The following is a 13,602-nucleotide window of genomic DNA, read 5'->3' as shown; positions in this document are numbered from 1 at the left end:
ACATTAAGACCCTAAAGAATCATAGCAACTTGTGGAAAATGCGCATCCGATGACCCTTTTAAGAAAAAATAAGTTAATAAAACAGGTCATTATCTTTATAGTATAGATCACAGGCATGTTTCAGCAGTGGCTAGAATACTCTGACTAGGCAGTCAGCTCACTAGGTTTTGAAACACAACCAGTGTCCTTGATGAAGGGGAAGAGGACTGGTTCTGAAAAAGCTGAAGTGCCGTGTGCAGAAGTCTGGCGGTGAGGGTCTGATCGTCACCAACATCCACATGGCCACCTGTGGAAACTCTGAGTCACTTGTTCTGGCGCTCCAGCATCACAGATGTTCAGAGTGAACATTTCACCCAGTAAACTGATGAGCCTGTCTGCCCTGCTTCCCGTGCAGACACACATCCAGTAACGTAGCAATTTCTTGATATGGAAGCCAGCAGATGAGTGCGCATGTGTTGCTGTTCTTTATCGGCATGACCCGTGTAAGCTCAGTGTCTGAGTAATGACCTCACACACACACACGTGTCTGGAATGGTTTACAGTTCCTTCAAAAGCCATTTAACACAAAACTGTAAGCACCGGTTTCTTTAACACCGCTTCACCCCTAAGCAGCGTTGTTACTGTTAACTGAAACTACATCTACATTTGTTTAAAAATTTTTTATAATAAATCAAATAAAGCTGAAATAAAATACAAATATTCGATGGAGGTTAAAATTATGAAATGAAAATTAGTAAAATTACCAAAAATATTTCAGTTTTAGCTTTGATCATTTTAATCATTTTAATTTCATCATTTTAAGAAATTTAACTTAAAATTATTTTTGATTTCAGTTTTAGTTAAGTTAAAATTATTAAATTAAAATGATCAAAAATAAAACTGAAACATTAGAACTTAAAAAAACTAAAGCAACTACTAAAGTGTAAACTAAAATTTATATGTGAAAACTAATGAATATAAAACTAAACACGGATTCAAAATGTTAATAAATATTATATTAGTACATAAATATATACTACCTATATGTGTTTTACACCTTCAAATTTTGCTGAATACAATATAAATTAACCAAATAGTAACGTCACATTTATCTTTTATCTTATACAATTTAATGGTGCAAAAAAAACAGTTTTAGACCATTTAAAACTACATTAAACCTGGAAAACTCTTAACAGCTTAAAATTAAATGATTAAAATCATTGAAAAATAAAAGGCCAGCCAAGAAAAATCACAAAAGAAAGAGCAGGATCCAGCAAAGCGTCAGGGCAGGTGCAAGACGCTGCCAGACAGGGATGTGTCAGGAGCTCGACAGTTAACGTGTAAAGACTCACTCATATTTCTGGGAGTTTGATATCTCACCCTCAGCCGAGCGCAGCAGAGATGATCCCTGGGTGCGTTTAGCATGTGCGTGTGAATCAATTTCATTAGTGTGCGTTAAGCATAAGTGAGCTGAGTGTTACAGTGTTACTGGCTGTTTGTGTCAGGGTTAGGTCAGTCTGTGCAGCAGATGTGACTATATCTGTATGACTGACAGGCTCAAGGTCTGATTTAGTACATGAAGTGTGTGTGTGTTGGGAGGAGGGAGGGCGGAAGGAGGAATGTGGTTTTGGTGCTAGACGAGACACCAGACAGTATTTCCGGCACACTTGCATAAGCACACAGGAGAGACCGGGGCTTTTCTTCCTCACTTAGACAGAACACATACATTTGCTCGCATCAGCTCTAAACTAAAAATAATTGTGTCTACTGGAACCTTACCACACTGTTAAACCATTAACTGCTACTACTTGCATTTGGGGAAAAAAATCTCTTAGCACCAACAGGGAGTGATTGTATGATTGTATTACAAGTTTCCCTATTAAAAAAGGGCAATTTCTACAGATGACAAATAAAACCTTGGAATTAAGCTATTTTTCTGTGAATTTGCAATGCTTCTGGTTTATTAGCTGCTATATGTAAATAACTAGAATAACAAATTGCAGTGAACGGTACAACTATTTTGCTAGAAACCAGTGTGTGTATAATTATTATTATAAGTTAAAATAATATGATATCAAATACAAGTTTACAGTATCTAGCATTACATCAAACTGGTTTCGTACCGCTAAAAAAATAACTGGAATCAGCTCACACTGAAAGCCATGGAACATTCAAGAACATTCATAAAACATAACATTCATAAAAAATTACTAAAATAAACAAAAAACATGAGATTATTAATCATGACAATGCCACTAGACAGCAAAAATACTAGTCTTTGCTGCTAAATTTCAAGATGTTTAAATTATACTAGTAAACACATTAATTTAACCGAAATAAAATAATAAAACAAAAAATTTTATTAACTTTAAAATACAAAAATCTGAAAGATCTAACAATGATCAAATGCAAAACAAACTTAACAGGATAAAAAAAATCTAAATAAAGAAATAAGAAATTTTTTTATTAATTGTTAATAGGGATGGGTACCGAAAGCCGGTATTAAAATGGCCCCGGGGCTAAATTATGAAAGACCGTAGTATCAGTAAGATCTGACGGTATCGGTTCTGCTTTCGGTACTGGAGGGGAAAAAATTAATGTACTATGTATTTTTGCTTAATAATGTTATCGTGCACATTTTATCTCACCAAACATTTCTAATGTGCGATCATATTAAGACGTTTGTCTGTGAGATCTGCGAGATCTCTCATGCGCGCCGCGGAGGCAGTCTGTCAGTCACACACACACACAACAAGAACGAGTGCAGCGCACACACATGCATAAGGGGCCGTTCACATATCGCGTCTTTTGCACGCTCAAGTTCGTTATTTCAAATGTAGGCGCGCGGTATGCGCACTCATAATGGAAGCGACGCGCACGCGGTGCGACGAGCTCTTTTTTTCCAGGCGCGTCCGCACCGCAAGCAATCTGTTAAAGCATCTTTCAAAAGTGCATTATGTGCAGACAGAGAAATGCAAAGTTTTCGACTGCCTAACACAACACAAAGTAACACAACACAAAGTACCGATAAGAATACCGTTAAAGTACCGGACCGCAGTATCGGTAATACTGTTAAAACCTTAACGATACCCATCCCTAATTGTTAATGTTAAATGTTAATTTGTGGATTTTAGATTTTAAATTGTATGTCTGTTATATTTTATTCTACATTTTTGTTACATTTTGCATTATTATCACCTTCATCAGTTTATTTTAAATATAATACCACATTAAAGGTAAAAATCCACACTCTTATGTATATTATATCAAATTTAAGGATGTGCTATGCACATGCACCCCCCAAAGATGGCCCTCTTCTGACCTTTGAGGATAATGTACTTCCCCTTCAGCCAGACCAACTGGAATTCCCTCCCTCCTGCCATGCGTCCCCACCTGCCTCGTGCCACCTCATAAAATTGGGTCAACACTAGTTTATCAAAACAACTGCAGCCCGGCCCAGACAATAGCAAACAGTCTCCTCTGTAGACTATCACACATTACCATCTGGTCACACACGTGCAAATCCACTTGCAAAACTTGACCTTTGCGAACGAGCAAACATGGAAGAAAAAGACACTTACTTTGTCCAGAGGCCTCTTAAGCTGGTAGTGAAACTTCTCCTTCATCTTGTCCAGCAGCTGTTTGAGTTGTGGCTCCTCCGGCGTGCCCTCATGCTTGCGGGCCAGCTGTAAGTAGCAGGGCCACTTGGCTGAATCGAAACCCCAGTGGCAGGTCCTCTTGTCAGGGGACTTGTGTGAGTGCATTACAAAGTTCTGTGGGGAAAACAGCAGCCGGCATTCCATGCACTGAATACAAGGAACATCCGGCTGGATGTAGAATTGGGGCACAAACAGGCCTTGGCACTTGCCCAGACATTGGTGTTCGACCTGGAAACTGGCTTCGCTCTCCTTCAGCAGGCCTTGGCCTGGCAGTTTGCTGTTGGGGTCGGCCGAGAGGATGGCGCCCGGGCGGAGCAGGGCATTGCAGAGGCGTTGGGCATCAGTTAGGGTGATCAGGCCACAGGAAGGTGCGTTGAAGGGCAGGATGCCCAGCACCTTGAGAATGTGCAGCTGCTCGGCATCGCATCGGGAACAGTAAACATAAAGTTCGTCACAGACAGCGTTGATCTGCTGCAGAGAGAAATCTCGCAGCACTGAATTGAGTACCTGTGGCAGACAAAGACGCTTCTCGCCACCTACAACAAAGCAGGAGATGGACTCTCCTTCAAGCAGAGAATGGGTGAGCTCTGTGGAGCTGTCGCAGGGAACCAAGAGCGGGCCACCTCCGAGGATTGGGGGAGACGGTAGGGGAGCCATGCCAGAAGGAGAGGCGCAGTCCTGCGCAGATTTTGCTGAGAAGGCAGCAGGACCTCCCAGGGAGCTCTGGCTGCTCAGCGTGAACTGTGCTAGAGTGTGCTTGAGGCCGGCGCTGAGATCTAAAGCCTTGGAAGCCCCGACAATGTGAAATTCTCTTTCCTCAATGTCCATTTCTGAGCTGCCGTGTTCCTCGCGCTCCTTCTTGACCTTCGGGGGCTTGGGGACGCTTTCCAGACTGTGTCGTTTCAGGTGCATCTCCGCCATTACCCGCTTTTTAATGGGTGCATCCTCCAGTCGCTCCCTGTACAGCCGCTTCATGTTGCCTTTGAATGACGTCAGGTCTTTGAAAGCGGTTTTCAGACTCGTCTGAGAGCTGGCCATGTCTGTACACAGATGATTGGTCTTTCTTGGGTGGAAAATATTCAGCTGTTCTTCAAACACGACACTTCTGAGTTGGTCTTTCTTTCCTCACCGTGTTAAAGGTTGCAAATCCTTTTACGTCCAGCTTCATGCATGATGGTGACAGAATTAATGATCCGATGAGCTTCCTGTGAAGGAAAGTTTTCATAAAGTTTAAATTGTTAAACACAGATAGCAGTAAATGGCTTAGACAAAAATTTTGAAAAACAACGAATCAGAATGTGAAGCCACACAAATGGGCATGAAAAGAATGTCAAGGCAATAAAAAGCATCTAGAACAGTTTTTGTGTTGGGGCCAGAGCTAAAGAAATTTTCACCTCAATCAGGATAATCTAATTCGAGAGCAATCGATCTAAGGACAGTTTCCCGGTGGTTTAGTACGTTTTTTTCTCCCATTGACAGCATGCCGAATCTGTCAACGTGTCAATGCACTAACAACGTCGGTTTAACACAAAGATAACCAACAGCAACCGTAACTAACAGCGAACAGCCATTTAGTCCTGTCCAACCACAGCAGGCTTGAGATAAGATGTAATAACTGTACATAACCACCACATCTATGAAAAGATCAAATCAAACGAGCCATCTGTAATAGAGGAAAAGCTGACTGAATAATTTGATCGCAAAAGTCCGACACTGACGGAAACGGAATTTCCGATTATGAATATGAAGGCAAAATGAGAGATCACAGCACCAAAATCAGCGCATGCCAGTGAGGTTTCGGCTAAAACCAAAATGAATCGCGCTTAATTCGTAATTCACACCATGCGCCTCTGTTCCACGAACGCTAAACGACGCACACATGCACACTGGCCAATTTTAACACGGTCCCAAAATGCAAGTTCCTCGAAATAAAACGAGATTTTCGCCCTGGTTACGCTTTACCAAATTTGTGTGACAGTTCGGATAGACTGACCCTGACTGCAAACGTCGTTTCCTCGTAAAATAACAATTTTCTGAGAAAATGCTGTCTATTTTTAACCCTGAGCGACAGTGTAGTTCTTTTTACCCCGCAAGGGCACCGCGGCTCTGTCCCCGTCTCTATCCGTCTCTCCCCTCTCGTTCTCTGGGCACAGCTGCGCTGAGCGCCCGCGGTGTTACAATCCCCATCGCCGCGAAGGGGAGACCCTCAACATAACTACAGAAAAATCGCCCACATATATTAAATCCAAAATATGCCAAAACGACAGCGAAAGCTTGGATTTTAAGCCCATTTCTGTGACTTTACACGGCAGTGAATCATTTGCCAAATAATTTAACGTTAGACTGACTGAATGACACCGGACCCACCAAAAATGTTAAATAGCTATCGTCACAAATGCGTTTCTGTCTTTTTATTTTTAATATTAAAAATAATACACATAATGCTGATCAGGCTGAGAATTTAAATCAAGGACCAGATCATAAGAGCACGACGATGCGTCTCTTAAATATTAACGTTAAGCAATACGTTCCTTTTAAATGGCACATCACAACACGTATCCCACAGATTCATACGCTACATTTAACCAACTTACCATGGCTTAATAACAGCACCTAAACCGGTTTTACATCTAAATCTGGCTCGCTCGTACAGACAGCTTTAGCAGTGCGGCTAGAACATTTAAACCCTTTAGCACGCGCTAACCGAGCTAACGCTTCAAATACCGTTCCGAGCTCGTATGACATCACATAACCATTGAAAATAATCACAAAAGATTTAAAAACACCCAGAGCATCTGCTGAACCGTTTAGTAAATGAACAGAGTGTATAATATAGCTTGTTGTAGCTTTTTTTAAAGGAACTTACCTCAGGACGATCGCTCCTGGTCCGCTGTCTCTCTCTCTCTGTCTGACCGTCAACAACACGCGCACAGACTGAAAGCCTTCAGACAGCGCGAGCGTCACGTCACGGCGGATGTCGCGCGGGCGTGTCTGTCTATCTGTCTGCAGCCCTCCCCCAATGTCTTGTGAAGTTCAGACTTGTAAGACTTCAGGTATATAACGGTATCATTAAATGCATGTAGGGGCATCTGTTTTCACATGGGATCTGGTAAGTAGTTTGTGTCATATGTGACGAATTAATGGAAGTTTTATTTAAACGACGTTTGAAAAAAATACTACATTTACATTTACGTTACATTTTGCCATTTATCAGACGCTTTTATCCTAAACGGCTTACAAACGAGGACAATAGAAGCAATCAAAACCAACAAAAGAGCAATAATATGCAAGTTCTATGACTTGGTTAGCCTAACTATATTAGGCTATTATGAGCAATAAAAGCCTAATGTAAAAAATTATATAGGCTAGAAATCACATATGCAGACTTTTTTCATATTTTGTCTAAAGATTCAATAAACTATATATATTACTTCATATTTCAAGCTTGACCTACATGTCTTGATTATAGCTGTCCTGTCTCTTCTCTTGCCCATCTTCCAGTTTCTTTTGAAGCAGCAGATTTCCTGTTCTTTGGAAACTTAATGTTTTCTTTGTTTAAGTATTTTGTTTGTATAAATAAGGGAGTTTTTGTCTACATCAGATTCATGGTCATTATTTTGGCCTATGGTTGGGGAATCGTATGCTAAATTTGAAGCACTTTGTGGTGAAAGAAAGGAGTGAATAGAAATTAAAATGTCATTGCAGCCATTTCCCAGTTATGCTATGATTTAGCATGATTTATGATGAATAGTGAAGGGCTGCATGAGCAGATGTCTGTAAATGTTTCACAAATAATTAATCATCTGAATTAAATTCCTTTCATCTTAAACATCACACTTTTTTGTAAATGCTTGAGCAATGACTTAAAAACATGAAAACATAAAAACATGTCTGTTATTTTTGTTTGCCTTTGTTTTTATATTTTAAATTTTTTGTAATTTTGTTGTGTTTTTTGTCATTTTTATTTGCACTCTTTATTAGTTTACTTAGTTTTTATGTCTATTTAATTTTTTTTATCCATGTTAATTTTATTGTTTAAACTTACATAATTTATTTCCTGAGGCAACATTTATAATTCTTTTTAGTGTAAGTTTTTCATCTAATATTTATTTCATTTTAATTCAGCTTCATTTCAATTAACAAAAATGTTTTTGTTGATTTTTTTTAGTTTAGACTTCAAATGAAAATATATGTCAACAGATTTTTCATCTTGTGCTGTAGAAGTAGAAGCTTAAAAAGAACATTATCAGATATGATGTCTGAACTGACCTAATTATAAACCGCCCAGACATGTTTATGGACATTAGTTTGAGTTACTGTTATGCTAGTACAAATGTTGTGGAGGCTTTTGCCAAGGACATTAAGTAATAGAACATTCTCTGCAGCTGAGTAATGGCCTGGAGCCAATCCAGGAGTTTGTTAGGTCCACGGGGCTTCCACCATCCAATGGGCTTCTTTTTTTTTCAATTAAGTCATGATGGGGTGCTGGGAACACCTTTGGTTCAGTGTGAGCCATTTGTTAGGTGACATTTAAATGTTAAATGAGTGAGGCAGAGCTATGAGGGTCTGAATTCAACAGCCCATTCACAAACACCAACTGCATTAACACTTTTAAAGGCTTCTCCACCACACTGACCCAGGTCATGTTCAGGCAAGACAGGTCTGTGAAGATTTGAATAGTTTTGATGTGCTTCGAGGTGTTGTGTTTTTGTTTAGACTGAATACTCACACAAAAGAGCAAGAAGTTACATTGACACCTGCCTTGGAAAATCTAACATTTAAAACATTAAAATCTGCATTTGCATTTGCCAGAATAACACCAAAAGTCTGATCTGAACCATGCAGGCTTGAGGATTACATTACATTTTAATCATTTAGCAGACGCTTTTATCCAAAGCGACTTACAAATGAGAACAACAGAAGCAGTCAGGTCAACAAGAGAACAACAACAGTATACAAGTGCCATGACAAGTCTCAGTTAGTCTAGTATAAAATTCATAGCCAGGTTAATTATTTTTATTTATTTTATTTTTTTTAATAAATAAATTAAAAGACAAGAAAATAAGGATTTTAGTAGTATATTAATGTAACAGTATTATTCTTACATTCATTTGAGTAATTACCATTACATTTTAGCAGTGACCAAAAGACTCTGCAGCTATACCTCGTCAAGAATTATTTGAAACCTTTTTTTAAATAATTTTTAGATTAACTGTATGTATATATACTGCAGTTTTAATAAATTATTTGTAACTTGTATACTTTCATTGATATGTATTGGTGTTAATTAATTTTAAGTAAAGTCAATAACATTTTATTTAATAAACATAACATATACATTTATAATACTAATACTACTATGTGTGTGTTTGTGTGCGTGTGTGTGTGTGTGTACTATATATATATATATATATATATATATATATATATATATATATATATATATATATATATATATATATATAACTAAATAAAAATACTAAATTCCTTTTATTAAATAAATAACATTTTCTTAAAATTTTAACACAACATGAAAAACATACTTTTATAACACATATCTTTTTAAAACGTAGATGTCAAACACACACACACACACACACACATATATATATATATATATATATATATATATATATATATATATATATATATATATACGTATATACACAAACCCAATTCCAAAAAAGTTGGGACACTGTACAAATTGTGAGTAAAAAAGGAATGGAATAATTTACAAATCTCATATACTTATATTTTATTCACAATAGATTATAGATAACATACCAAATGTTGAAAGTGAGACATTTTGTAATGTCATGCCAAATATTGGCTCATTTTGTATTTCATGAGAGCTACACATTCCAAAAAAGTTGGGACAAGTAGCAATAAGAGCCCGGAAAAGTTAAATGTACATATAAGGAACAGCTGGAGGACCAATTGGCAACTTATTAGGCCAATTGGCAACATGATTGGGTATAAAAAGAGCCTCTCAGAGTGGCACTGTCTCTCAGAAGTCAAGATGGGCAGAGGATCACCAATTCCCCCAATGCTGTGGCGAAAAATAGTAGAGCAATATCAGAAAGGAGTTTCTCAGAGAAAAACTGCAAAGAGTTTGAAGTTATTATCATCTACAGTGCATAATATCATCCAAAGATTCAGAGAATCTGGAACAATCTCTGTGCGTAAGGGTCAAGGCCAGAAAATCATACTGGATGCCTGTGATCTTCGGGCCCTTCGAGGCGGCACTGCATCACATATAGGAATGCTACTGTAATTGAAATCACAACATGGGCTCAGGAATACTTCCAGAAAACATTGTTGGTGAACACAATCCACCGTGCCATTCGCAGTTGCCAGCTAAAACTCTATAGGCCAAAAAAGAAGCCATATCTAAACATGATCCATGAAGCGCAGGAGTTACTCTGGGCCAAGGCTCATTTAAAATGGACTGTGGCAAACTGGAAAACTGTTCTGTGCTCAGATGAATCAAAGTTCTTTTTGGAAAACTGGGACGCCATATCATCCGGACTAAAGAGGACAAGGACAACCCAAGTTGTTATCAGCGCTCAGTTCAGAAGCCTGCATCTCTGATGGTATGGGGTTGCATGAGTGTGTGTGACTTGGGCAGCTTACACATCTGGAAAGGCACCATCAATGCTGAAAGGTATATCCAAGTTCTAGAACAACATATGCTCCCATCCAGACGTCGTCTCTTTCAGGGAAGACCTTGCATTTTCCAACATTACAATGCCAGACCACATACTGCATCAGTTACAACATCATGGCTGCGTAGAAGAAGGATCCGGGTACTGAAATGGCCAGCCTCCAGACCCATAGAAAACATTTGGCGCATCATAAAGAAGAAGATGCGACAAAGAAGACCTAAGACAGCTGAGCAACTAGAAGCCTGTATTAGACAAGAATGGGACAACATTCCTAATCCTAAACTTGAGCAACTTGTCTCCTCAGTCCCCAGACGTTTGCAGACTGTTATAAAAAGAAGAGGAGATGCCACACAGTGTTAAACTTGGCCTTGTCCCAACTTTTTTGAGATGTGTTGATGCCATGAAATTTAAAATCAACTTATTTTTCCCTTAAAATTATACATTTTCTCAGTTTAAACATTTGATATGTCATCTATTTTGTATTCTGAATAAAATCTTTAAATGTGAAACTTCCACATTCTGTTTTTATTCACAGTTTGTACAGTGTCCCAACTTTTTTGGAATCGGGTTTATATATATATATATATATATACACACACACATATTCTTAGTTATATATACTACTTAACATACTATTTTATTATATAAATATATTTTATTTATTTATTTATTGGTCTAAAATCTTTGAAAAAACTAAAAACTTGTCTATAACCCACTGTTATCCCTAGCTGTGATCTGAACATGACTGACATAATTTGATAGTTGGGTAAAAAAAATGTTTTATGAGATCAATTTCACCAGTCTGTGTGAGGTTTTATGCACCAATGATCAAGGCTCATTTCAGCGGCGTTTTCACCATTCTCTGCAGATAGCAAGGTCAGCAGATGTATTATGAAAGCAGGTGCGCCCACACACACAGTGGGCTGAGCCTGAACTCCACACAGAGCATTGATTTTTTTTACAGAGGGTAATAACATCATCCCGGTATTGTGAGGAGTAATTTAAACTTAATATGGGTAATTACTCCCCAATAGTTGATAGTTCATTTAAAGCTTGACATAATGCTGTTTGCGTGCAGGAGAATGAAGGGTAAAGAATGCCAGGAAAATGGATTAAGCGCTGATGGGCCACAGTTAGTCAGGCGGCTGTCTTCATTACAGACTATGGGACTAAGCCCTAAGCACCCCCCTGAGGATGTAGTTTCAGAGAAAATCTATATAGAAATGCATCATCAGACAGCAAGACAAACAAACGCTTATCGCCAACACTACTGTTACAAGGCAGACTTGTGCTAGCTGCTCTGAAAAGGAGTTTCGGTTGTTGTTTAAACAGACGATCTAAAGGAAACACACCTGCCTCTCCTTCTCTAAAGAACGATTCAGAATGGTAGATGTATTTTGTGTAAACACACTGTAAAAAATTACTTTGCAAGTCTTTTAGTTAAAATCCACATTCACTGTTACTTACTCAGCTACTTAGTTATTTTCATTTAGTGTTTGTTCTAAACTACTGAAACTAAAACTGAAATAAAAAGTAATAAAAATTATATAGACATTAAAAAATAAACTAATAAAAATGCTGAAAACACAAAATGACAAACTACATAACACTGTTTACTTGCAATTAAAAATTTTTTTTTTGATGTGTGTGAAATTTACAAGCAATTTTTAGAATGGCCACTTCTTTTTAGCATACAAAGAATTTTAAGACGTTGGTGCTTCTAACAAAAATGGAATCACACATACAATATGCAATACAAAAGCTTAAAAAAAACCACTAATCAAACAAGGTCAGAGTTCTCTTCTTTAGAGGGCAACCCTGCTCTGTTGTCCACAGGGAATCTTGTGCCCTGCTCTCATGAGAAAGAGGACACAGAGACAATGTCACAGAGCAGTCTGGTGCAGAAAAATATTCACATTCATCCTTCCTCACCGATTTACAATAATGGCCAAAGTCATACAAGGTTTCACCAGCAGTGTCAAAGCCAGACGCGTGAGGCAAGGACCTCAACCACCTGGCCAACAAGGTGCAGCTCCACACACAGGCATGTTAAACATATGTTTATTCAAATTACAGGAAGTGGATTTAAATTTTTTTACATTTGAAGTCAGATTATGGATGCATGGAGTCCACCAGTTCACATCACTGTGTTACATTTTTAACATATCAGATAGAAAGATTATTATTTGATGTAGAGGTTGAAGCACAAAGAAATTTACAGCAATGGTGTAATTCATGTAGGAACATCATTTGTTTAGTCTACAAATGCGTATGATGTCACTTGTGATATTGGTACTGACATTAAGATACAAGATATACTGTATACATAACGAACTAGCTCAAGATGACAAATGTTCACTTTCTTAATCATTATGATACTGCGGTTACAAAAAAAATCTAATTGTTTTATTAAACATACATTTCATTAAATAAAACACGTTTTTAGGGAGTTATTAATTTTATGCAATACTATTTGCACAGGAAATTCATTACAAATACAAGATATGAATTGTATCCAATCACAACAAAACAAACTGCTGACACTTGAGAGGTTTTGAGTTTCTTAAATACTTTAATTTGGGGTTAACAAAAAGTGGTACAGTTTATTCCAGTCAGTTGATAGTGTTTTTCAGAACATCCAAAGAAAGGAAGGAAAAAAAATTGTCCACTTCAGCCCCCTGATGCTTCTTTAAAGCATATTAGCACGGTTTACTTTTTTCTGGGAATGCATCGAGGACTTTAAGCGATTCAATCATTTCTAATCCCTGGGTTGCTAACGAGCTCCTCACAGCTCGAAACCAGTGTGAACATCTGTGAAAATATAAGCGAGTTGATACGTGCATGGTGAGGAATGAGAGCGGGTGCTGCTGTGTTTAATGTCATCATTTGGTCACTATTGTCAAAGGGTCCTTTCAGTGTAACACACACAAACAAACAATAATGCGTCCAGACATGATCTGTTTTCAAAACGCTCCACCCGAAGAGCTGGGAGCCACTGATGGGGCCGTGAAGGGTAAACACAATCCAGGGCCCCTTACTACATCAAGGATCTGATCTGACTAGAAATCTCCCTAAGGGTCCAAATTAACACACACACACACACAAAAGCTTTTCCGTGACTGTAATGAGAAACCACAAAATCACGTGCATTGATGCTCAGTGTAAAAAGTATATAAACGGAATATCATAACCAGAAAAACAATGCATCACATTTAACACAAAAAGCAAGAAATAAAGAAAAAAGTGATAAGTACTTTATACATGCAGCAATTGAAGAGTAAAAACACACTTTTACCTCG

At 38.0% G+C, this 13,602-nt stretch overlaps 1 protein-coding gene across 2 annotated transcripts in view; it reads right to left on the bottom strand.

Moving 5' to 3' along the window:
* skila (SKI-like proto-oncogene a) overlaps positions 1-6,637 on the bottom strand; it is a 30,104-nt gene extending 23,467 nt beyond the window's left edge. The window contains exons 1-2 of one of the 2 annotated variants that reach the window (XM_059501568.1): positions 6,505-6,637; positions 3,561-4,843 (exon numbers count right to left, since the gene is read on the bottom strand). In XM_059501568.1, the coding sequence (XP_059357551.1) occupies positions 3,561-4,676 (1,116 nt within the window). In that variant the 5' untranslated portion in view covers positions 4,677-4,843; positions 6,505-6,637. Of the gene's footprint in view, positions 1-3,560; positions 4,844-5,724; positions 5,811-6,504 lie in introns of those variants that run through there. The other variant, XM_059501569.1, reaches the window with a different exon arrangement.
* Between the last annotated feature and the right edge of the window lie 6,965 nt (positions 6,638-13,602).

Source organism: Carassius carassius, chromosome 20 (assembly GCF_963082965.1).
Source record: "Carassius carassius chromosome 20, fCarCar2.1, whole genome shotgun sequence".
In the NCBI taxonomy this organism is placed as follows: domain Eukaryota; kingdom Metazoa; phylum Chordata; class Actinopteri; order Cypriniformes; family Cyprinidae; genus Carassius; species Carassius carassius.
This window is presented reverse-complemented; position numbering and strand designations above follow the sequence as displayed.